Source organism: Neophocaena asiaeorientalis, unplaced genomic scaffold (genome assembly GCF_003031525.2).
Source record: "Neophocaena asiaeorientalis asiaeorientalis breed wild unplaced genomic scaffold, Neophocaena_asiaeorientalis_V1.1 scaffold106, whole genome shotgun sequence".
NCBI lineage: Eukaryota > Metazoa > Chordata > Mammalia > Artiodactyla > Phocoenidae > Neophocaena > Neophocaena asiaeorientalis.
This window is the reverse complement of record NW_020172597.1, coordinates 3,656,416-3,680,641: the sequence shown is the minus strand read 5'-3', so window position 1 is coordinate 3,680,641 and position 24,226 is coordinate 3,656,416. Positions and strand designations below refer to the sequence as shown.

General features: G+C 47.0%; 1 protein-coding gene across 1 annotated transcript; it reads left to right on the top strand.

Annotated features, from left to right (window-relative positions):
- The first annotated feature begins 1,000 nt into the window (after positions 1-1,000).
- Positions 1,001-21,972, top strand: LOC112395505 (peptidyl-prolyl cis-trans isomerase E-like). The gene is given in 12 exon segments (XM_024738744.1): positions 1,001-1,021; positions 1,525-1,690; positions 3,389-3,432; positions 4,305-4,331; positions 7,087-7,168; positions 7,533-7,633; positions 10,418-10,505; positions 10,508-10,540; positions 16,137-16,259; positions 16,262-16,321; positions 21,381-21,523; positions 21,710-21,972. Coding segments are annotated over 12 exon segments (957 nt in total). The 3' UTR covers positions 21,779-21,972.
- The last annotated feature ends 2,254 nt before the right edge of the window (positions 21,973-24,226 follow it).

The window sequence follows — 24,226 nt, the reverse complement described above, 5'->3', positions numbered from 1 at the left end:
CTCCTACTGTCAGTTTATCCTGCAGGCCGGTCCACTTGCTCAGATTCTGCAGCTGGCAGTAGGAAAAGTTTCCAGAGATCCAAGTGGCTGGAGGCCTAAATGTTCTGTGGTTCCTTCAGTCCTTGAAGCGACCTTAACCTGGTCAGGGTCAACTACTCTACTTGCCCTCCCTGTCCTGCAGCAACACTTTTTTTTCCCCTTCTTGAAACTTAGCAGGCTGTCCTTCCTCAGGGTCTTACCCAGGTGGTCCCTTTCCCTGCAATGTTCCCTGGTTTGTGCCTCTTGGTAGGTTCCCCCTTTTTCTCAAGGTATGCTTTCACCTTAACCGATGTAAAGGCCCAGTCTAATGTAGGTTCCCCTGTTTTCTAGTGTCCGCAGTTAATGCGAGTGTGTGTGTTTCTTCTATTAACGTCAGACTGTCCCTCCAAACCTAGCTTCCTGGGACCTGAGCAGTGTGGGAGCCTGCGTGCCAGCCGGTGAGGGAGTGGGGCGTAGGCAGGGCCCAGGTAACGGCTTCCGGCGGAAGAGCCGAGGAGCAAGATGGCTGCCACCAAATGGGTCCTGAACTAGGGTGAGCTGGCGTGGGGTTGAGGCGGGGCTCGGACTGAGTCCAAGTTGGGGGCCGTGTGGACTGGGTGCAGACCCAGGGCCCCAGGCGACATGTGGCAGCCTGGGCCGGGGTCTCTTGTGGGGGTCTACCCCTCAGCTTGTGAGCAGCATCTGTGACCTAATGGCTTTGCAGGCCCTAGCTCTGCCCAGAGCCCTTTTCCCTCTGACCCTGGACCCTGGGAGGTAGTGAGATCTGTTATTGCGACCTCAGACCGCATCCCAAACTGTCATGCTCATTCATTCCCTAAATTCTGCAGCCCTGCCCCCTTAGGTAAAGAAACTCCAAGAATAGTTGGGAAATTACGGAAGTAGCCTTGCTACGCGGGTTGGTGAACTCTATGATGCTATTGTATGGCAGTGTTAACAAGAGGCGGGTTGGGGGTTTTGGGAAATGACCACTCCATCCAGAGAGGTAAGGGCAAGCTTCCTGGAGGCACAGGGGCCAGGGATTTGAAAGATTAGGAGTTAAGCAGGTAGCTAAGCTGGAAGAGGCTGTTGCTTGAATGGAGAGCAGCGAGAGTGAAAGCCCAGAGGGGTGAAGCAGTCTAGCACTTGGGGCAAGTAATTTGCATTGGGGAAGCAAGGAGAGAAGAGGCTAGAGAGGTGGGCAGGGCTCAAGTTCTGAAAGTCTTACGTGCCATGCTAAGAATTTGGATTCTGTCCTGTGGTCATTGGTGAACTTTTGGAGACTATTTGGCAGGACAGTGATGTAATCAGATTTGCCCTTTCTTGGAGGCATTCTAGTGGCTGTGTAGAGAGAGAGAAACTGGAAGCAGTCAGCCCATTTACAATAACCAGGGGCTAGATGTAGGTCTGAAGAGGGATGGGGAGAGGAGTGTATCTCACAAGTCATTTGTATACCCAAAAGACTATAGGGACCCCTCCTTGCCCTCCCTGTGGCTGTCTTGCTGACAGGGTGTTACAGCAGCTGTACCAAGAGTGTGGGGGACATCGGTTCAGAAAGCACTTGGTGTCTTTGCAGGTGGGCTGGCAGAAGAGATGGATGGCAAAATTCTTCATGCTGCTTTTATTCCTTCTGGAGACATCACAGATACTCAGATTCCACTGGATTATGAAACAGGTGTTTATTTAGTGTCACATTCAGCTGCCTAATGCCAGGAAAAGAACTTGAGACATTTTAAGTCACGAACATTCTGCGTATGGCTGGTATGTATTGAAGTTCAGGAGGATATCTCTCTAGGCCAGTGTGACTGTGATCTTGGTGATGGAATGTTCTGAGGACAGCAAGGCCAGGATGGTGGGGTGGTTATGGGCTGAAATTGACAGAGATTGACAATTTGTTGGATTTGAGGAAAGGCTTTCTCTACCTTGGAATCATCTGGGGGCTTTGATTTCTGATCATTTAATATATAAACCATATAGTAAGAACCAGTGGTGGGGGAGGGGGTGTGGGATGAATTGGGAGATTGGGATTGACGTGTATACACTAATATGTATAAAATGGATAACTAATAAGAACCTGCTGTATAAAAAAATAAAACTCAAAAAAAAAGAAAAAAGAGCCAGTAGGAAGATAATCTTAGAAATATCTTAAAAGGTCTGGGTGTTCTATCACCCCACCGTCCCTGTTGACCAGACCTCCCTTCTTGGCAGCTATGCTTTTATTTTTGTTTTTATTTTTTTTTAATTTAATTTAATTTATTTATTTTTGGCTGCATTGGGTCTTCGTTCCTCCACACGGGCTTTCTCTAGTTGTGGCGAGCAGGGGCTCCTCTTTGTTTCAGTGCACAGACTTCTAATTGCGGTAGCTTCTCTTGTTGCAGAGCACGGGCTCTAGGCGTGCGGGCTCAGTTTTTGCGGTACGCGGGCCTCTCACTGTTGTGGCCTCTCCCGTTGCGGAGCACAGGCTCTGGACGCGCAGGCTCAGTGGCCATGGCTCACGGGCCCAGCCGCTCCACGGCATGTGGGATCTTCCCGGACCAGGGCATGAACCCACGTCCCCTGCATCGGCAGGCAGACTCTCAACCACTGCGCCACCAGGGAAGCCCGGCAGGCGGAGGATTCTTAACCACTGCGCCACCAGGAAAGCCCGGCAGCTATGCTTTTAAATAGCAGAGGGCAGCGGACAAGCTTAGCCTCGGCAGGGGAGCCTTGGCCTCTGCTCACCTGGGTGAGTTTTCCCTCAGTTGGTGTCACAGTTATATGCACGTTTCTATTTCATCCTTGGCTGTTATTTTCTAAGATAGGAGTTTTAGACCCAGCCTTGCCACTAACTTTGTGCGACACTTAAACTCTCTGAGCCTTCATTGCCTCAATGCTTAAATGAAAGGATAAGATTGGCTTTTTGGTCCTTCTACCTCTGAGTTCTATAAATTAGTAACTCCTATTGCTCTTGCTCTCCACCAACTAAATTAACTTTTTCCTGAGGCCAAGCACTGTGCTTTAATAGTCACCTAACCCGGTAGTGAAGTCAGTGCTCTGTATGCAGTTGATGCTCAGTTGGAATGAGTAATTGACAGATCAACAACTTTTTCTACTTTCTGTAAGTCTTGTAAACAAAGATTCCCAAAATGCTTGGAAAGTAACTTAAATCTTTCATTCTCTTAGTGGTAGAATTGAATACTACAAAATTTAAAAACTTAGTTCACTATTTAGTATGTTTGTTAAAACCCACAAAATGACTTTAATATTTCTGGAAACATTGTTGAATAAACCAAGAAAAATGTAAAAATTAGATTTTTGCTTTTTGAATGGCATCTGGATATGGCGTATTTCCTCCTATTGCCCACATATTAACTACCCATTTCTGCTATTATAGAAAAGCACCGAGGATTTGCTTTTGTTGAATCTGAGTTGGCAGAGGTAAGAAATTTTCCCTGGTTAGTATTTGACTAGTGTTGCTGTTGTCATTGGTTACAAAAGGTGCCACTCTCCATTTGAGCGGATGTAGTAATTTTCTGGGGCTGCCATACAAATTAGTACAAACTTTGTGGCTTAAAAAAACAGAAATTTATTCTCATAACTTGGAGTCTAGAAGTCTGAAATCAAGGTATTGGCGGGGCCGCGTCCCTCTGAGGAATTCTTCCTTGACTCTTCCTAGCAATCCTTGGCATTTTTTTGGCTTATAACTGCATCACTTCAGTCTCTGCCCCCGTCTTCACATGGTCTTTTCCACTGTGTGTATCTCTCTGTCTTCTCTTCTTATGAGGACACTAGTCATTGGAGTTACGGCCCACCCTAATTCATTATGACCTCATCTTAACTAATTTCATCTGCAAAGAGTATTTCTAAACAGGGTCACATCCTGAGGTTTGGATAGACCTGAAATTTGGGGGGACACTATTCAACCCTCTCTAATGGCTTGGTGGTGACAGTTGCCAAGAGACAGGAAGTTCTGGTTGAAGGAAGGCCCACAGGCCCTGGTTCAGAGTTCTCTTCATGTTGTCAGAATGTGAAAGACAGGCCCTGCAGAGCCCTGAGCCTTCTGGCCTGGCACTGCTCTTTCCTATTTCCTGTGTGTATTCTGTCTCCATAAACTGAGCACCCATCTTTACACCACCAGCTCCAACAAGCAGTTAGTACATGCTGTTTGTTAAATACATACAATCTAGGCCATAGCAAGGGAAGTAGCATCTTTTTTTCCAAAGCTTGTGGTACTGAGTTTTAATTTGCGTGCTAGCTACAAGAAGAGTTGAACTACACACATCAACTTTTCCCTTGTATTCTTTTGGCAGGATGCTGAAGCAACTATCAAAAACATGGTATGGCTGAGAATCTTGCTTTTCACTGAAGCTGTTTTTTGGTGCTACATGGGACCCTGATGCACATATTGTGTTTCCAGTTTCCACAGTTTCAAAGTTATAGAGGAAGCAGAAGTTGCCGTTATTTGAAAGTATTCACTAGGAACTGGCTGCTTATAAAATTAACTCTTATTCAGAAATCCTCCCCATTTAACATTTGTATAAATGTCAACCATCTTATTGGCCAATCTCTCCCTGACATTTTTATATCTATGTCAAGAGTCAGCAAACTAAGTCTATGGGCCAAATCCATTCTGCAGGCTGTTTTTTTGTTTGTTTGTTTGTTTTTGTTTTTTGCAGTACGCGGGCCTCTCACTGTTGTGGCCTCTCCCGTTGCGGAGCACAGGCTCCGGACGCGCAGGCTCAGCGGCCATGGCTCACAGGCCCAGCCGCTCCGCGGCATGTGGGATCTTCCCGGACCGGGGCACGAACCCGTGTCCCCTGCATCGGCAGGCGGACTCTCAACCACTGCGCCACCAGGGAAGCCCTGCAGGCTGTTTTTTATATGGCCTATGAATTAAATGGTTTTTATACTTTTAAGGGTCATAAAAAAAAAAAGAAGAAGAAGAGGAACATGCAGCAGAGACTGTATCCCACAACGCCTGAAATATTTACTATCTAGTGCTTTATAGAGTTTGCCAACCTGTAGGCTAGGGCAAAATACTGCAAATAAGAGTGTAACTTGACTGCAAGGTGAAATGGTGAATCTTGTATAAGAGGCAGGGTCTCATGAAGCATATGGAGGGGATTGTGGAAAACTCCTGTAGTTGGCTCTAGTCAAAAATGTGAGGCTTTTTTGAGCCATTGAATAGTGATGCTCTCATAAAGTTAAACCAATTAACAACTGAGAAAGAGAAAACCCATAGAAGGATTATGACAGGTTGGGTACTTCAAAAGAAAAGGATTTGAATTCCTGTTGCTGAATTACCACAAATTTGGTGGCTCAAAAACAACACTAATGTGTTATCTTACAGTTCTGGAGGTCACAAGTCCAAAGTGAGTCTCACTTTGGAGCTAAAATGAAGATTTCAGCAGAGTTGTGTTCCTTCTGGGGGCTATAGGGGAGAATGTTTCTTTGCCTTTTCCTCAGCTTCTAGAGAATGGCCATATTCCTTGACTCTTGGCCCCTTCTGTCTTCAAGCTGGCAATGGCAGGGTGAGTTTTTTTCACAGCACGTCACTCTGAAACAAAGTCCTCTGTCTCCCTCTTCACATTTAGAGGATCCTTGTGATTATGTTGGGCCCATCTGAATAATCCAGGATAATATCCTTATTTTAAGGTCAGCTGACTAGCAACCTTAATTCCTTTTTGCCACGTAATATCACATATTCATAGGTTCTGGGGAGTAGGTGAACATCTTTGTTTGTTTAATATTTATCTATTTACTTAGGCTGTACTGGGTCTTAGTTGCGGCACGTGGGATCTTCACTGAGACATGTTTGGTTGCAGCATGTGGGATCTTTAGTTGTGGCATGCGGACTTCTTAGTTGCAGCATGCATGTGGGATCTGGTTCCCTGACCAGGGGTCGAAGCCGGGCCCCCTGCATTGGGAGAGCAGAGTCTTACCCACTGGACCACCAGGGAAGTCCCTAGGTGGACATCTTTGGGCAGGCCATTAGTTTGCCTGCCATAAAACCCTTAAATGCTTTTGCCCTTGTTAAAAACCTTTGTGATCACTCTTCATGACTAAATGTGAAATAAGGATGTTATTTCATGCCATCATTCAGCTTTTCTTAATCACTAGAAATAAAGTTAGTACTTCATTTGTCTGTTTCTAAGAACAAAGACATAGCTATAATTTAATCTTATTAAATATAATTTAATCTTATTAAATTAAGGAATCCTTTTTTCTTTCTTTTTTTAGTTTTCATGAAAAGGCCCCAAACAAAACTTTTTTTTTTCAAGTATTTTATAAATTTATTTATTTATTTTTGGCTGCATTGGGTCTTCGTTGTTGCGCGCTGGCCCTCTCTAGTTGTGGCGAGCAGGGGCTGCTCTTCGCTGCGGTGCCCGGGCTTCTCACTGCGGTGGCCTCTCTTGTTGTGGACCACAGGCTCTAAGCACTTGGGCTCAGTAGTTGTGGCTCGCGGGCTGTAGAGCTCAGGCTCAGCAGTTGTGGCGCACGGGCCTAGTTGCTCCGCGGCATGTGGGATCCTCCCAGACCAGGGCTCTAACCTGTGTCCCCTGCATTGGCAGGCAGATTCCTAACCACTGCACCACGAGGGAAGTCCCACAAACCTTTTTTAAAAAGCTGTCTACCCACCTTTTCCTGGTATCAGTTATTCTTGGATTTTGAAATATTCTTAAACATTATTCCATGTTACCATGTTCTCTGTCATTCTTTCATCAAACATGCCCCTCAACAGTCAGCAATACTATCATTTTCCAGTTCAGTACTGCTCTTGTCTTTTTAAGGTGGACTCAGGTATTTGGTAACTGCGTTTACCCTTTTAATTTCAGAGTCCTGAGCTCAGATCCAAAGCTTATGCCATCACAGACCTTTCTGTTGTTGGTGGTGAAACAGAGGAAGTGTGTGGTGGCCCAGGGGCTTTCTGTGGTGAGCCTTGTGCTTAGCTGGCCATTGGAGGTTGCAGGCTCCCAACTTAGGACTAATCATGAGCGAGTCTCAGGCTTCTTAGAAGTAAATGGAAGGCTGCCAGGTCTTCTTTCAGCCTAGCAAGGTTTAAGCAGCTGAGTTGTATTGCACCCTTTTCAGAATGAATCTGAAATGTTTGGGCGGACAATCCATGTCAGTTTGGCCAAAGCAGTGAGAATTAAGGAAGGCTTGTCCAGACCAGGTAAGTGGGGGCAACCACAGATACTCCATCACGTCCTCAGCTGTGCATCTTTATCTCTGTCTTACTTCCTGCTGTGGGGTAATGTGTACATGAGTAGAGTAGAGTGGTGTAGAGTAGAGAAGAGAATGCAGCACCTCCAAGGAAATAAAGAGTTTGAGTTTCTCAGAAAGCTAGAGGCCTTGTCCCCATGAAAGTCTTGCTTTGGGACATAGACATAGACTGTGCCACGTAGTGTGTCCATGTAGTGAGTCCACGTTATGCATCCACGTAGTGCTGACCAAAGCAGCAAAGAATTGGACGTGGCTAATGAGCACTTGGCTGATAGCTTGAGTTTCTTAACATCTGTTTGATTCTTCCCTTTCATTTTTGTCAGATGATGACTGGTTGAAAATGTTTTCTAGGAAGACTCTTGAAGAGAGGAAAGAGGAAGAAGGGTCAGAGCCTCCCAAAGTGGAAACCCAGGAGGTGAGATTGCAGGCTGCGCTTCCAGAGAGGCTGGCGCTCTGCACCGAGCACACTTCTGCTGTGGATGGTGTTGGGGGAATTGAATGGAGAAAGTGTGGGTGTCTTGTCCTTGTAGGGCACTGGGTGAGAAATGCCTTATGTGTGCTTGGTGTCGATTTGTGACGGCTGTTCAACGAGGGGGTATCTCAGATGAGAGAGGACACCACCAGTACCCATCATCCACCGATCTTGCCCGCTCCATCGCTGAAGACTTTGGCTCCAGACTCCCTGTCTTCCTGCTCCTACCCTGATTCCACAGAGGCCCTCCCCCAGGTCCAGGGCTCCCCACGCCTGGGCGCTTTCTCCTGCTTCTTGACACACATCTTGACCCTTGCTCCTCAGAATAATACAGGGGCTCCTTCTCCTCTGGCCACCCTTTCCACAGTGGTGTTTCTCTGAGTTCCTTCCGTAGCGCTCGCCTCCTTTCTCCACACCGTCCTTGTGCATTTCAGCCACTTTTCTCCCTTGTCTGAGGTTACCGCAGCCACTCAGGCAGGGTTCTGGTGATTTCTTTATCTCTTGTCCTAGCCCTGACCTCTCTCCTGGGTTTCACATACTCCTGCCTGAATGTCTCACAGTCACCATAAGTAAACAAAGCACATCCCAGGTGGATTTCCTCTTTCCTTTCACTGTGGTCTCCCTGAGTGCCTGATTTTAGCTAATTTTGCTGCCTTCTGGTCACTCAAACCAGAAGCTTCAGTTTATTTTAATTCACACATGATGCGTTGCCATATTCTGCTTTTATCTTTTAAGTCTTCCTGACTCTTGCCTCTCTCGTTTGTTCCTACTACATTACCTTGGTTTAGCCTCCATCTTCTGTCCTGTGAATAATGATAGTAGCTTCCTAACTGGTCTCTCTGTCGCAGGCCTGCTTCCTCCTGATCTGAGTAGCCAGGAGGAGCTTTCTGAAGGATGGATCTGAGGATAATTGCTCTCCACAAGCATTTTAAGGACCTCCCTCATGTGTAGGATTAAGTCTGGGCTACATCAGAGGCACAGAAGGGCTCTCCATGTTCTGACCCTGCTCATCTCTTTATATTGTAGCCCATTTTGCATTCTAGGAAACAAGAGACTATAGTTACCTATAAATCTGTAGTTATCTACAAATTTATAGTTACCTACAAATCTCATGTGTTGTTTTGTTTTTTTAAATTGGGCCACGCTGCGTGGCTTGCAGGATCTTAGTTCCCAGACCAGGGATTGAGCCTGCTCCCTCGACACTGAAAGCGCGGAATCCTAACCACTGGACCGCCAGGGAGTTCCCAAATCTCTTGTGTTTCTGCATAAGCAGTTCCTTTGCCTAAAATGACCTTTCCAACATAATCTGGCTAATTCCTACTCACCTTTCATCCCTCCCTTCTGGGCTTGCATGGCCTCTGGGCTTCCATGGGACCCACTATCCTAGCATTTACTGCATTGTTTTGACATTACTTATTTAACGTATTTTATTTTATTATTATTATTTTTAAACAGAGAACAGGAGTATTTATTTATTTTAAAAATTATTTATTTATTTTTGGCTGTGTTGGGTCTTCGTTTCTGTGCGAGGGCTTTCTCTGGTTGTGGCAAGCGAGGGCCACTCTTCGTCGAGGTGCGCGGGCCTCTCACTATCACGGCCTCTCTTTGTTGCGGAGCACAGGCTCCAGACACGCAGGCTCACGGGCCTAGCTGCTCTGTGGCATGTGGAATCCTCCCAGACCAGGGCTTGAACCCGTGTCCCCTACATTAGCAGGCAGATTCTCAACCACTGCGCCACCAGGGAAGCCCTATTTAACGTATTTTAAATATTGCTTACTCTTTGCCGGGCACTAATGGCTTTACAAATATTTAATCCTATTGGCAGTCCTTTGAGGTAAGTACTATTATTATCCCCAAGTCTAGGTGACAAAACTAGGGCACAGTGAGGTCGAATAACTTGTGGACGTTACATAGCTCAGAAGTGGTGGCGCTGAGGTTTGAACCAAGGCTGTGGGGCTCTAGGATCTGTGTACCTCTCACAGTTGTGGCTGCCCCTCCCTCACTGAGTAGCCAGTCCTTCAAGGGCAGAAGCCCTATCTTATTTAATAACCTAGGGCTTGGCCTGAGAGCTTATACCTACGTGTTGACCTAATCCACACTACAAAGAGGTCAGACAGAGACAGTAGAGTTTTCTCTTGTCAAACAGGTGGGAAGGTTTCTATTGAATGTTTTATCATCTAATCAGCCTTGTCCATTTGGAGCACTAAGCAAGGCCCAACTTCCTCCACTGTCTCCTCTCTGAGCACTTAGGCCCTCCTTGCTTCCACTGCAGCCAGCCTGTGGATATGCAGGGCTAAGCATAGAGGAAGGGGGTGGTGTTGCACAAGTGGGTCCGTTTAACTGACTAAGGGGGGTGGGCTTGAACTGGAAGTTGAAGTTGTTGAGAGTTGTGTGTTTTGAGCCAGAAAAGCATTGTTCTGTGACTGCAGGGGAGAGTGAAGGCGAAGCGAGCTGATGTGTCTCAGGGAGTGAGATGAGATAAAATGCCTGAGGGGTGGGGCTCCGGGTAGACAGTGCTGAGGTCTCCTGTCACTGGGTGTCTGGCTGGGGGCCGTGGCCATGGCCTCCGCCTTCTGCAGCCCCATCAGGGCCTAAGGCCATTCCTGTCGGTGCCTTGCTCAGCCCGCTCGCTGCAGTGGGTTCTGGGGTGTCTTCAGAAGAACACTCGCTCTCCTAGTCAGGGAGTCAGGCTGTTCTCTCTAACCTGGCCATTTCTCCTGCGTCTAGGGAGAGCCCGCTGTAAAAAAGGCCCAGTTAAACCCTCAGGTGTACATGGACATCAAGGTCAGGAACAAGCCAGCAGGCCGCATCCAGATGCTCTGCGTTCAGATGTCGTTCCCATGACAGCAGGTGAGCAGGACTCCGGTCAGGATGGCCGGGAAGCTAGTGGCTGAGGAAGCTGCCTGGACTCCTGGGCCCTTGACTATTTCTACCTGAGTCTATCTGAGGCATCTTAGATCCCAGCATCTAGTGACAAATGAGGCAGAACAGGCTTTTCTTTCTTTTTTTTGCCACGCCACATGGCTTGTGGGATCTTAGTTCCCCGACCAGGGATTGGACGCATGCCCCCTGCAGTGGAAGCATGGAGTCCTAACCACTGGACCGCCAGGGTACTCCCAGAACAGGCATTTTTGAAATTCCATAAAGGCTTAGGACTGTTAGAAAGAGTAAGCAGTTAAAAGTTTTGTGATTTGTTTTAATTACTCTCCCATTTGATTTTATTGGGGTTTTTAAAAATAATTTTGTTTTGATATATTTTCAAATTTACAGATAGAATAAGAATTCTATACGAATAGTACAAGGAACTCTCATATATCCTTTAACTGTTGATTAATTTACTTTTTTGTCCTTATGCTTTATCATTTTGTTTATATACATACATACATACGTGTATTTTTTTACCCCCATACTAGTTGAGAGGAAGTTGAAGACATACATCATTCTTCAGTATGAATTTCCTAAGAACAAGAATATTCTCGTACATAATCATAGTACAGCTATCAAAATCAGGAAATTTAACATCGGTATAACACTATTAACTAATCTTCAGGTCATATTCAAATTTCATCACTTATCCCAATATTGTTCTTTATAGTAATGTTAACAATTTCTGTTCCTTGACAAGGAGTCACACATTGCATTTAGTGGGGGGGGGGTGTCTCCTTAGTCTCCTTGTATTTCTAACAGTTTCTCAGTTTTTTATTGTCTTTCTTGATCTTGACATCTTTGAAGAGACAGGCCAGTTGTTTCTAAGATTGTTTCTCGGTTTGTCTTTGCCTGGTACTTCCGCGTGATTAGATTTAGATTATGTGTTTCGGCAGGAATACCTCAGAAGAACGTTGTTTCCTTGTTAGTGCATCGTATGAGGAAGTACTTGAGGTCAGTTCCAATGTTTGTGATGTTAACTTTGACCACTTGGTTAAGGAGATCTCTGCCAGGTTTCTCCCCTGGAAGGTTACAATTTTTAAGTTATAAATTAAAAGCTAAAATTTTTCTCCTCACTCTCTCCAGCCCATCTCACAGAGGTAACTACTATTGACAGTTGTTGTATGTTGCCTATTTCCTTAAATATTCATAATTACTCTTTTTACCCATGATCCTTTTTTTTTGTTTCAATCTAGCTTTTTTTTTTTTTAATGCTTATCAAAGTCATAATTGCATACAGTTTAAAGAAAATTGTTCTTTGGAGTTTGTTACAAAACATGACATTCTTCTGCTCCCCCATCGTCATAATTTTTCTGCCCTGCCAGAGGCAACATTCTTTTCTTTTAGGTGATTATTTTGACTTTTATTGCTCTATCTCTGAAAAATATATTCATGTTACTGCTACTTGATTTTTCTCAGTTTTTGGCTGTTATAGGTCAGTTTTTCTGGGAAACAGACTCATGGAGAGGTGGATGCAGGAAGTTTATTGGGGAGTGATCTCAGGAACAACTTCCGTAAGAGAATGAGTGGAGTAGATGGGGCAAAAATAGAGTAATTGACCAGCCTTGCAGTCACACAGAGACCTCAGCTGATCCCATGGGGAGTTTGGGAGCTTGGATATCCCTCCAGAATGTCCAGCTCTGAATTTTAGGCCAGGGGGCCAGGCTTTTGTACCCTCATATGGACCAGTCATGAATTCTGGCTGATTCCCAGGAGTGGTGAGGCAGCTCTCTTTGGCCAAAGGTATTTCCTGGGTGGGACCCATCCTGGGGCTGGTAGCATCCAACACTCCTGGGAGGTGAGGGGGTGAGGGAATGCGGGTCTTGGTCTTGGAGAGGATCTGTGGGCTTAACCACAGCATCCATTGCAGTCCACCCATCTCGCAACTCAGATCCACTTACTTCACCTGGGAACAGCTCCTCCAGGACTCTGGTTGGTCTCTTTTTCTGGGGAAACTTCTAGAGGAATGTTAATGGAACTATAATCCCATTGCTGCTCTTGGTCTCAGAACCACAAACGATACTTGTCATCTCCCTCCTTTACTTTATTCCAGATTCCTCACCCTCACCTCAGCTGGCTTCTCTGCTTGTCTACATGGCTTACCTGATGAGGTGACCTAGACCTTTATCCAAGGGGATTTGAGCTCCTGGTCATTGTGCCCTTCCCAGGCCATGGCTGCCCATCAAGATTGGGCAGGGGAGTACAAGAGAGGTCCCATGGGTCCCCCAAACGTATTCTGACCAGCCCTGTTGTGTAACAGCAGACCTACCTCCTAAAGACCAAGGTCAAGAATCTCGCCAAGATGATGACTGCTTTTCTTTCCTGCTTGTCACCTGGCACAAGGAGCCTGAAGTGATCACCCAGTGGCATAGCTTAAAGTGTAATGGGAGTCTGGTTGTCTCCACTGGTGAAGGTGTGCCCGCTAGGAACCAGGACCTCTAGATCCACAGAGGCTTGAGTTGCAGGGATAGAAAGTAACAGGAGTGATGGTAACCAGGACCACTCCAGCTTCTACTTCTTGGTTCCTGGACCCCCAGGGACATAGCACTCGCTAATGAGCACTGATTTAGGGCTGTCCTTACAGGAAATCTTTTTTTTTTTTTTTTGGCCGAGGCATTCAGCATGCAGGATCTTAGTTCCCCGACCAGGGATCAAACCTGTGCCCCCTGCACTGGGATCACAAGTCTTAACCACTGGACCACCAGGGAAGTCCCCAGGATATCATTTCTGATATCCTAATACTGTCCTTCATAGAAACCTTTCTCCCCCTAATCTAGAATCATGCACTGTGTTTGTTGTGTCAGTTTAATCTCCTTTAATCTGGAACTGTTCCTCAGCCTTTGTCTTTTATGACATTGTCGTTTTTGAAGACTCCAGGCCAGTTGTTTTATAGAATGTTCCTCATTTGAATTTGTTTCCTCACGATTAGATTCAGGTTATTTTTGGCATTCTTTGCAGTACTCCAGAAGTGACATGTCTGTCTCCCTGTCACTAATGTCGATTTTTCCATTACTGGTGAGGGTTACCTGGTTACGGTTGTGGCTGCCAGTTTTTCCCCACTCACAAGGTACTTTTATTCCCCTTTGTAATTGATAAGTGACTTTTAAGGAGACACTTTAAGACTTTTTACCTGGTGATTTTTGGTATTCTAGACTAAGTCAATTATTACCGTGATGGTAATTTTCTAATTATTGCTCCCTCTGTATTAAAAACATTAGCATTTCTACATTTATTCTAATTAGCCATCTGCTCTGAATAAGAGCTTTCTCTTCTTCCTTCCCCCTTTATTTGTTTTGCGTTAGTAGGTCCGTGTGTTAGTGTACACTCGTGAGTCTTTTTATTCATGTTCTACTCCATTACACTCACTCACTTGTCAGTTGCTCAGACTGTCCTAAGTTTGGCCATCAGGAGCCCCCTCAAGTCTGCTCCTATATCATATCCATTTGACACTCATTTTTTGAGCATTTCCTTACTTTCTGGTACAATAAAAAGATCTGGGCTTATCTGGTACTGTCTCTGCTCTGACCCTGGAATCAGCCATTTCTCCAAGAAGCTCCTGTTCCTTTTAGTAGGAAATAATAATTAGAAATCAAGATCTGGATCCTGAGTAGGTACACTGCTTCTGGGGTGTCACTGAGCCTAGGCCCTTTCAGCCTTTCAGTAGGAAGTGTGTGTGTGTGTGTGTGTGTGTGTGTGTGTGTGTGTGTGTGTATGTATATCTTTAAGTCATGAATTCATACTGATACTCTAATTTCTGTCTAATACTACATATTTATATCACCTTTCTCCCACAGCGAGAGCCTTGGCTCCCAATAACATCAGTATATTCGCATACTGTTCAATCCTACAGTACAAAATAGTTTCAGAATTGCTACATTTGTACCACTACCAACAAACAGTTTTTTTGCAGTTCTTCTTCTTCAGTCTGTAAAGGGTCCAAATACCGTGTTCAAAGAGTTCTTAGATTCCTTTCTTCTGTATGGCTAAGTTATCCATTTAACTTAAGTTCTCACTTGTTTCTCTTTGTGTTCCGTTTTAGAGGTTCCACCCCCACCCCCGGCCTTATTGATTTAGTTTTATTTCTTGAATAAACACTGACAGGCTTCAGAAATCAAAACTATACCAAGAGGCACACATGGAGTTGTGTCACTCCCTCCCACTCCCTCTGCCCCTATTCCCACCCACCTTCTATGAGTAACCAATTTCATTAGTTCCTGGTTAATCCTCCTTTTGTTTCCTTTTGCAAAAATGAACAGATATAGGAGTATTTCCTTATTTCCTTCCTTCTTTCACAGCATGTAGCATATTGTGTATTCTCTTTTGCACTTTGCTTTTTTCACTAAACAACATATCCTGGAAATCACTCCGTATCAGTTCACAGAGATCTCCTATTCTTGTTCATAATACTTCACAAGGTGGACATACCATAGTTTATTCAACAAGATTCTGGTGCTTGGGCAGTTAGGTTGTTTCCATTATACTGCCGTTACAAATAATGTGTATGTGGATTTCATATCGTTGGAGGTATACCTTCAGGGTCATTCCTAAAAGCAGGGTTACTGGGTCAAAGGGTAAATGCACAAGTAGTTTTGTTAGATATTGACGAATTCTCCTACAAAGAGGTATCATTTTGCATTCCCTCTAGTAATGTGTGGGAATACCTGTTTCCCTGGCTTCACTCACAGATTGTGTTTTTAAGTTTTTGAATTTTGGCTAGTCTGATAGGCAAGAAATGGTGTCTCAAAGTATTGATAGTTTTAATTTATGTTTTTCTTATTATGGTTGTCAAAGAATATCTTTTTATATATTTAATGACTTATAACAAAAACTGTCCCCCCAAAATGATTTTTTTATGTCTTCTGTCGCTTTTTCTGTTAAGTTTGATCCTTTTTTTCCTTCCACTTTTTAAGAGTTCTTCATATATGGGGATATTAGATTTTCTGTGGTATATGTTGCCAATGAGTATTTCTCCCAGTTTGTCATTTTTTGTTGTTGTTTTTACTTTGTTTATAGTTTTTTTGCCATGCAAAAGTTGTTGAATTTTTTTTTTTAATTGCCCCTGGGTTTTGAGTGATAGTTGGAAAGTCCTTCCTTACACCCAGGTTATAGAAGAATCCAACCCATGTTGTCCTCTAGTACCGATAATTAATTTTTTCTTTACATTTAGATATCTGATCCATTTGGAGTTTATTCTTGCAGTGAGCTAAGTTGTAAATCCAGCTTCACCTTTTTTCAAATGTTTGTTCATATGTCCCAGCACCATTTTAGAAAATGTCCATTTTTGCCCCAACGATTTTAAGATGACAACTTTTATGAAATACTGAATTATATGTACCTTGGTCTGTTTCTGGACTGTCTGTTCTATTCCCCTGGTCTGTTCAGTCCCTTTGTGTGCCATACCACTAGTAAACGTTTACTTCAAGTGAAGGGAATATATACTTTCTTAGATTCTGAGAGCTGGAGGTTTAACTCTCCAGTTAGATATTTTTAACCTGGGTACCTTTTCCTTTCTCGGCGCCAGAGAATTTCCGCTGCCTGTGCATCCATGAGAAGGGCTTTGGCTTCAAGGGCAGCAGCTTCCACCGCATCATCCCCCAGTTCATGTGCCAGGGCGGCGATTTCACCAGCCACAATGGCACTGGGGGCAGTCCATCTACGGGAAGAAGTTTGACGATGAAAACTTTATTCTCAAACACATGGGACCAGGTGGGACCCGATTGGTGCGGTGATCGGCGGGCCGGGCTGGGGCCAGGTGGCTGTGCGGGGGGAGTGATGGGCTGTGGTTCTGGTCTCCAGACTGCCACCCAGTGAACGGAGAGGCGTTCAGCCTGGCTAGAGCTTTAGGCTTCTAAAGGTTTTTTGTTTTTATTTTGACTTACTCAAGTTCATGCTTGCCTCCTTTTAAGAGGAAAAGGCATATAGCCTGCTCCTGCTGCCACAATGATGTGTTGTTACTGTTTTTGTAACTTTTTATTTTATATAATTTCAAGTTTACCAAAAATTTACCAGAACAGAACAAGGAGCCCCTGCCTGTAAACCTTTATATGCCGTTCAGCCACATCACCAGTTGTTTGCTGGTGACCATCGTTCCCCACTTATTCTGGTCTCTTTCTGTATATATTTATAGACAATGCCTATTTGGGAGCAGCCATTTGCGAGTAAGTCAGAGACCTCACGCACTTTCACCACTAAATACCTCACTGTGTTATTTCCTAAGAACAAGGGCATTTTTAGTATTACCACAATATATAGTTATCAAAAGCAGAAAATTAACACTGATACAATACTGTCACCTACAGTGCATATTCAGGTTTCATCGTGGTCACAGTAATGTCCTTTCTGAGGTATTTATAGTTGAAATGTATCATCTGCTCACACAGTCATGGCCCAACCCCTCCCCTCCCCAACCCCCAAAACACTGATGTTTGTTTGCGTCTGCCTCCTCATTTCCCGGGCTCCGTCACCAGCTGTGCTTCCCTCACTCGCCTTCCAGCCACACTGCCTTTGCTTGCTCTCTCCTGCTCACCTGGTACAAAACTCCCGTGTGCTGGAGAAAAGCACGTGCCCACGCACCGGATCCCCTTCAGGCTGAGGAGCACGCCCAGCAGTCCTCGCAGGTCACTGATTGATCCTCACCCACAGGCTGAGAAGAAAACACTCCTTTTCCTCGATCCTCAGATCTCCAGCGTTGCCCCCTCCACTCGCCCTCCCAGCTAATGATCTTGCTTCTTATTTCACTGAGCGGTAGGAACAATGAGAAAGATCTGCTGTACTCTCTTCTCAGTTCCCATCAGACCCTGGGTCCTCCCCTCCCTTTACTGCCTCCTCCAGTCCCCCTCATGCTGCAGTGCTGCCAGCCTTCAAAGAAATAAAATAACTCTCCCTCGACCCTGTGTTCCCCCTCCAGCTTCCACATTAATTCTCTGGTCCCTTTTTAGCAAAACTTCTTGAGAGTTGTGTAAGCTCATGGCTTCTGTTTCTTTCCTCAGCCCCCTCCAGTGAGACTTCCTTCCCCACCACGCCTTGCTCTTGTTGAAGATGCCAACAGCCTCCATCTTGCCAGCAGCCAAGGCTCGGCCCTCTTTTTCCACCTCTCAGTAGCACTTGATACTATGAATCACGCCCTTCCTGAACCCCTTTCTTCACTTGCTGGCAGAACACCTCATCTTCCGTTCTCCTTGTGCCTCATAGGCTGCTCATCTTCAGTCTCCTTTGCTTTCTCCTCCTCCCCACCTCCAAGTTGCTAGAGGGACTCAAAGCTCAGCCCTGGTTTTTCTTCTCTGTCTACACTTACTCTTTACTTAACGGTTCTTAACGCGTTAGCCTCGTGCCCACCTCTTAGAAATGATACTTTCCTATATGCTGAAATGAAAGTCACAGCTAATATATCCTGCCAATACCTAATTTTTAAAAAGTAGTATTATAACATAAAGGAAAGTAATTTAGAATAAAACAGTATGCATTTCGGTATTTAGATGCTTGGACACACTGCATGTATGGAATATTTAAACACATGAACTTCTGCCTGGAGCAGGTTAGCAACGTGGACTGACACTGGCATGTCGTCACCAGAGTCACGGCAACATGATTTTCTGAAACAGTGAAAATCTCTTGGTAATATTCTGAACGAAAAGAAAGTGACTCTTCCCTCAGTTTATGTGGTAGGTCCATTTCTGAAAAAATTCTACATAATAAATCTTTGGATTTACATGTAAAATGGAGTTAGGTTCTAGGCTTAGATCATTATAAACAGATATTTGTCATCTGCATGAATGTTTGTCTGGGCATTGAAAGTCTAAGAGGATTTAGAATAATTCTTCATTAGGTGGGACATTGCAGGACATGCCTGCTTCCTCCCCAGTATTACTGACAACCAAAACCATGCCTTGAACTTTCCAAATAGCCTCGAGGGGGCAGCATTACCCTATTTAGAGTCACTGCCCTAGACAATCCTGTCCCATCCCGGGGCTTTCCCTCATGTCTGCTGAATTTCTCTCGGCCCCGTGTATGTCTCGCTGCTGCTCTCCAGCTGTCTTCCCTGGACATCCCAGCGGGGTCGCAGACCTCACGTGCCCAAGCAGCTCTTGCTCTTCACCCCCAAGCGCTCCCTCGCCATCTCCCCTGTTTCAGCCACCGTCTACCCGGCTGCTTGGTCATAAGCTTAGGACTCATCCTTGCCCCCCTCCTCTGTTGCCTGGATGGCAGGTCCATCTGTCTTCTGTTCACCTCCTGGTGCAGCTGCTCTTCACCTTCCTCCACCACCACCAGCGTCCCCGAGCTCATCTCCCTCCTTCCACTCTTGCCTCTTCCCCCGCAGAGTCTAATCTCTGCAAGGTGGTCAGAGCAGTCCTTTTTAAGAGTAACTCTCATCACGTTGCTCTCCTGCTGACAGCCCCCCCCGTGGCGCATCTCGTGTAGCGTCTGGTCCTACAGGCCGGCTGCCCTGGGTCCTCTCCAAGCTCATGGACTGTGCTGCTCACCCTCTCTGCCCCCACTGCTGTCTGGCTGTTCCTCAGACACCCAGAGCTCACTTGCCACAGGGCCGTGGCAGGTGCCAGCTCCTCTCCTGGAGGCTTCCTCCTCCAGCACCCACAGGCTTCACCCCTCATCTCCTCTGGGCATCGCCCACAGGTCGTCTATTCGTGTAGCGTCTGGTCCTACAGGCCGGCTGCCCTGGGTCCTGGCCCCTCTCCAAGCTCATGGACTGTGCTGCTCACCCTCTCTGCCCCCACTGCTGTCTGGCTGTTCCTCAGACACCCAGAGCTCACTTGCCACAGGGCCGTGGCAGGTGCCAGCTCCTCTCCTGGAGGCTTCCTCCTCCAGCACCCACAGGCTTCACCCCTCATCTCCTCTGGGCATCGCCCACAGGTCGTCTAGTCCAAGAAGCCTGTCCTTGCCTCTCTGTCTAAAATGGGCTTTCCTACCATCTTGCGCTTCTTTTTAATCAGCTTCATTTTTCTTCACGCACTGGTTACTGGTTACTGGAAATCATATTATAAATTTACTCTTTTACTTAATTATTGTCTTATTTCTCCTGAGAATGTCAGCCTCATGAGGGCAGGACTTAGTCTTTCTTGTTCACCATTGTATTCTGGAACAGTGTCTGACACATAGTAAACCTGCAGTAAATATTTAAATATTTAAAACAGATATTCACAGGGCCAGTCCATTATGTGTCAGGCACCCTGATCAACTCCGGCCTGAAAGTAGAGTGGGACTCAGTCCCCACTTGAAGGGAGCACACGTTTTAGAGGCCCAGCCACGGGGGGGTGGAGTTTCTTGTTGCCACAGATGAACTGCAGCTCCTCATGCTACACTCCATCAGCCCCTGCCAAACCTGGGCCTTTTAGACTAAACTCGGATGTCACTTCCTCCAGAAAGCCTTCTGTGATACTGTCACCAGTGTGTGTGTGTCTGTCTGAGGTGACTGTCTTTTGTGCTCTCATTCGCTGAGCAAACATCTCTGCCTCTAGGCTTCACTATTTCAGGGCATAATTATCTTTATTTTTTAACAGTTTCATTGAGATAGAATTCACGTACCATTCAGTTCACCCATTTAAAGTATACATTTCGGGACTTCCCTGGCGGTCCAGTGGTTAAAGACTCCACGCTCCCAAGGCAGGGTGTGTGAGTTCGATCCCTGGTTGGAGAACTCAGATCCCGCATGCTGCATGGTGTGGCCAAAAACTAAAAATACACATTTCAGTGGTTTCTAATGAATTCACATAGTCACGTAGCCATCCCCACATATAATTTTAGAATGTTTTCATCACCTCCAAAAAGAAACCCCACACTCTTTAGCAGTCATTCCCTAATCCCCTTGTCCCCCAGCCCTAGGCAAACACTAATCTTCTTTGTGGATTTGCCTATTATGGGCATTTCATGTAAACAGAATCATAAAATTGTAGGCTTTTGTGACTGGCTTCTTTTATTTAGCATAATGTTTTAAAAAATGTCCATCTACAATATAGTGTGTATCAGTATTTCATTCTTTTTGTATTGCCAATTAATATTCCACTTATGGGTATACCACAGTTTATTCATAAGTTGATGGACATTTGGGTTGTTTCTAATTTTCGGCTATTATGATGCGGCTGTGAACATTCATATCTAGGTTTTTGTGTGGGCATGTGTATTTATTTCTCTTAAGTATATACCTAGAATTGGAAAACTATGTGTTTTTTTGTAGATATCCTTTATCAGATTAAGGAAGTTCCCTTTTATTCCTCATTTGTTGGGTGTTTTTATCATGAAAAGGTGTTGGATTTTTTTTCCTGCATCTATTGAGATTATTATGTGGTTTTTGTTCTTTATTCTGTTGATACGGTTTATTACATTGGTTTCTGGATATTAAACCAAGCTTGCATTCCTGAGATGAATCAATATTTAACTTGTGAGTGACTCTTTTCCGCTAGACTGTGGGCTCCACCAGGCCTGGGACCAGTGTCCCCAGGGTTCAACAGGTGCCTGGTTATGAAGTAATAAGTATTCGTTGAATGAATTAATGAAAGGACAAACTAGTATAAAATGATTGAAACAGCCATGCGTAGCGTTTCATTGACTATCAGTTGAGTGGAAGACAAGGCATCCAAGACTCCGTACATCCCAGAGTCTGAGCCTGACTGAAAGGCTGACAGCAGTGTGCACAGACACCCTCTGAGGGCCAGACATCCCAGCAGCATTTACACTCCTCCCTCTACTACCTGACAGTCCTGAGGGCCGGGAGCAGGGTGGAGGGGGTCCATGTGGTCGTTCTCTCCCCCAGGCCTGCTCTCCATGGCCAACTCTGGCCCAAACACCAACGGCTCCCAGTTCTTCCTGACGTGTGACAAGACGGACTGGCTGGACGGCAAGCACGTGGTATTTGGGGAGATCACGGAAGGCCTGGACGTCTTGCGGCAGATTGAGGTGGGCGGCCGCCCGGGCCCCCGGTGCACAGCCGTGTGGGAGGGCAGGAGCGGGGGCTCCGGGGCCTGGAGAGAGAGGCCACGGCTGCTGCTGCTGGCAGGGGGCGGGGCGGGTATCCTGAGCTGCCCTTTCCTCTCCACCCTCCCTCCCTCCCCTGATTCCTCCTCTTCTGTTTTGCCTGCAAAGGCCCAGGGCAGCAAGGACGGGAAACCCAAGCAGAAGGTCATCATCTCCGACTGTGGGGAGTACGTGTGAGAGGGCAGCTGTCAGCCCGGGGAACCGGCAGCCAAGGTGTCCCGTTTGCAGCAAGCAGGGCTTTGTGTCCTGGCCCTTCCTTGGGGTCAGCGTGGGGCAGCTCCTCTGCAGGCACGGCCTGGGCCGCCTCTGGCTCTTCCCCAAGTGGGGCCGTGGGCCAGGGTGCTGCCCTCCCCACCGTGGACGGCTGTGCGTGCCCTGTCCAGGCCAGGGCCTCTCCTGGGCCCGCCTGTGTGGATCTTGGCTGTGTCTTCTGGTAAAATTAATCCTAGTTCTTGTACTGCTGCCACGCAGCCAGGTCCCAGGTGTTTTCAGAGGTTGCACCTGTGACTGACCTGTCCTGCTGCAACGGATGACAGACCGTAGTCCCTCCCGTGCTGCTTCCCTCCTCTCCAGGCTGGCCCAGAAGGCACACCCTTGCCAGACCTGCAGGTCAGCTGAGGTCAGAGCTGCTGCAGCAGTGCCTCTGTGTCCAGTCTCTGACCTGCTGCCAGGCGGGGGGAGGTGGCTGAGCCAGGCCCCGTTCCTGCCCTCACACCTGCTGGTCTTGAGTCTAATGGGCACAGTGGTCCGTCTCAGCGACCCGTTCACTTATTGTTCATTCGGTGAACCAACAGTCAGAATTGTATTACAGCAGAGTCCAGGACCCTTCTTTTGCCAGGCCATGAGCTTGGTGCCGGGGAGATACAAGAAGCCAGAGGTGGTTCCTGCCCCGCCCGCAGTCCCACCTGGAAGTTGCGCTCTGACGCTGCGGTCTGTCACTTGCTCTAGGCTCGCCTGTCACCCACACCAGCCAGGCCACCTCGCAGCAACCCGCTGTGCCGAGGCTGAGCCCCGTCAGGTGCTCAGTCACCAGAAACCTTGTCCAGGGCTGCCACCCGCTCCCCTGCCGCCTGCGAGTGGCTGTCTGGATCGAGTCTCAGCGTTCAGAAACTGCTGCGCTGGGCTGGTTCCCTCAGCCTTTGTCTCATTTTGGGCTGAGATCAGGTTGAGTCGGGGGTGGGTGGGGCAGCCTGCTGGCCCCAGTGCCCCCAGGTCAGTTCCTGCGGTGGGACGGATGCCAGGCTTGCCTCTGCCGCCCTGTGCCAGCCTGGCTTTCTGCTTCAGGTGGGGCTTCATCCCCTTTGGCTGGCTGGGGTCCACTCCCGTGGCTGGGATCCACTGCTGCAGTATTCCTGGCTGGGGCCCTCACTACTTAACAGAGGTGTCCCTCTCACTGGTGGTCAGCTGTGGCTGTCAGAACACGCAGCAGTGAGGCCAGGAGAATGCCAGCCACTCGGGGCTGGTGTGATGTCCAAGAGACAAGGGAACGTGTGTGAAGTACTCAGGAGTCGGCATGGCTGGCCCTAGGGATGATGTGGGGATGGGCAGCAGGCTGGCCTGAGGCCCCAGGAGGGAAGACTGGTCACAAAGCCCTTGTGAAACAAGGGCAGGGTGGGGGCAGGGGGACTTTGTCACTGGACCTCCCTGATGGCCCTGGGAAGGGGGGACCAGTGGACCGGCCAGAGAGGCTGGTTGGGGGATCATCAGGGGCCGATTGCTCACCCTGGCCTGTGTAAGGGCTTCCCCAGAAACTACTGCATGGTCGTCACCTGTGACCCTTGTGCAGGTGGTGACCTGAGCCTCAGAGCTGTCCTGTGTAAGGGCTTCCCCAGAAACTACTGCATGGTCGTCACCTGTGACCCTTGTGCAGGTGGTGACCTGAGCCTCAGAGCTGTCCTGTGTAAGGGCTTCCCCAGAAACTACTGCATGGTCGTCACCTGTGACCCTTGTGCAGGTGGTGACCTGAGCCTCAGAGCTGAGGTTCCCGGCCCAGGTGTTCTGGGCTAATGGCCAGACTGGTGGCCGTGCCCTGGCTCCCTGCCTTCCCGATGCTGGGCCAGGGCTGCAGGTGACAGGATCGGGGGGCCGCACACCTGCCCTCCGGGGAAGTAATAGTGAGCCCTGGTTTGTAAGTGACAAAACTAAGGCAGAGGTCAAGGGATGGAGTGCTACTGCAAACTATGTTTCCAGAGAATATTTAATAACAGAAATGTTCAAAATATGTCATAGATTGAATAATTCAGATCACCAAGCAGCGCATAGAGTACGATCCTAACTTTGTAGAATACCCATATATTGTATAAAGAGACCGACAGGAGTGTGCTAAGGAAAGAAGCCTGGAAGGAATTATTAACCCCGGTGGTCTCCACGTGGTGAGATTGTGTGTGTTTGTATTCTGCTTTTGATTTTCAAGAGTGTCCCCGACACACATGTAATATTTTAAGTGAGAAAAACTTTTTTTTTTTTTTAAAGAGGGCCAAATGCTTGCTCAAGGCTTCCCAGTGAGGAGACAAACCCCAGGAAGTTTCCCCTTGAGCTTTACTAGTGAGCAGGGCCGTGGGAGGACAGAGAGGGGGCAACGCTGCCATGTCCCCTGCTGGCCTCCACGCCCCCCCCCCCCCCCCC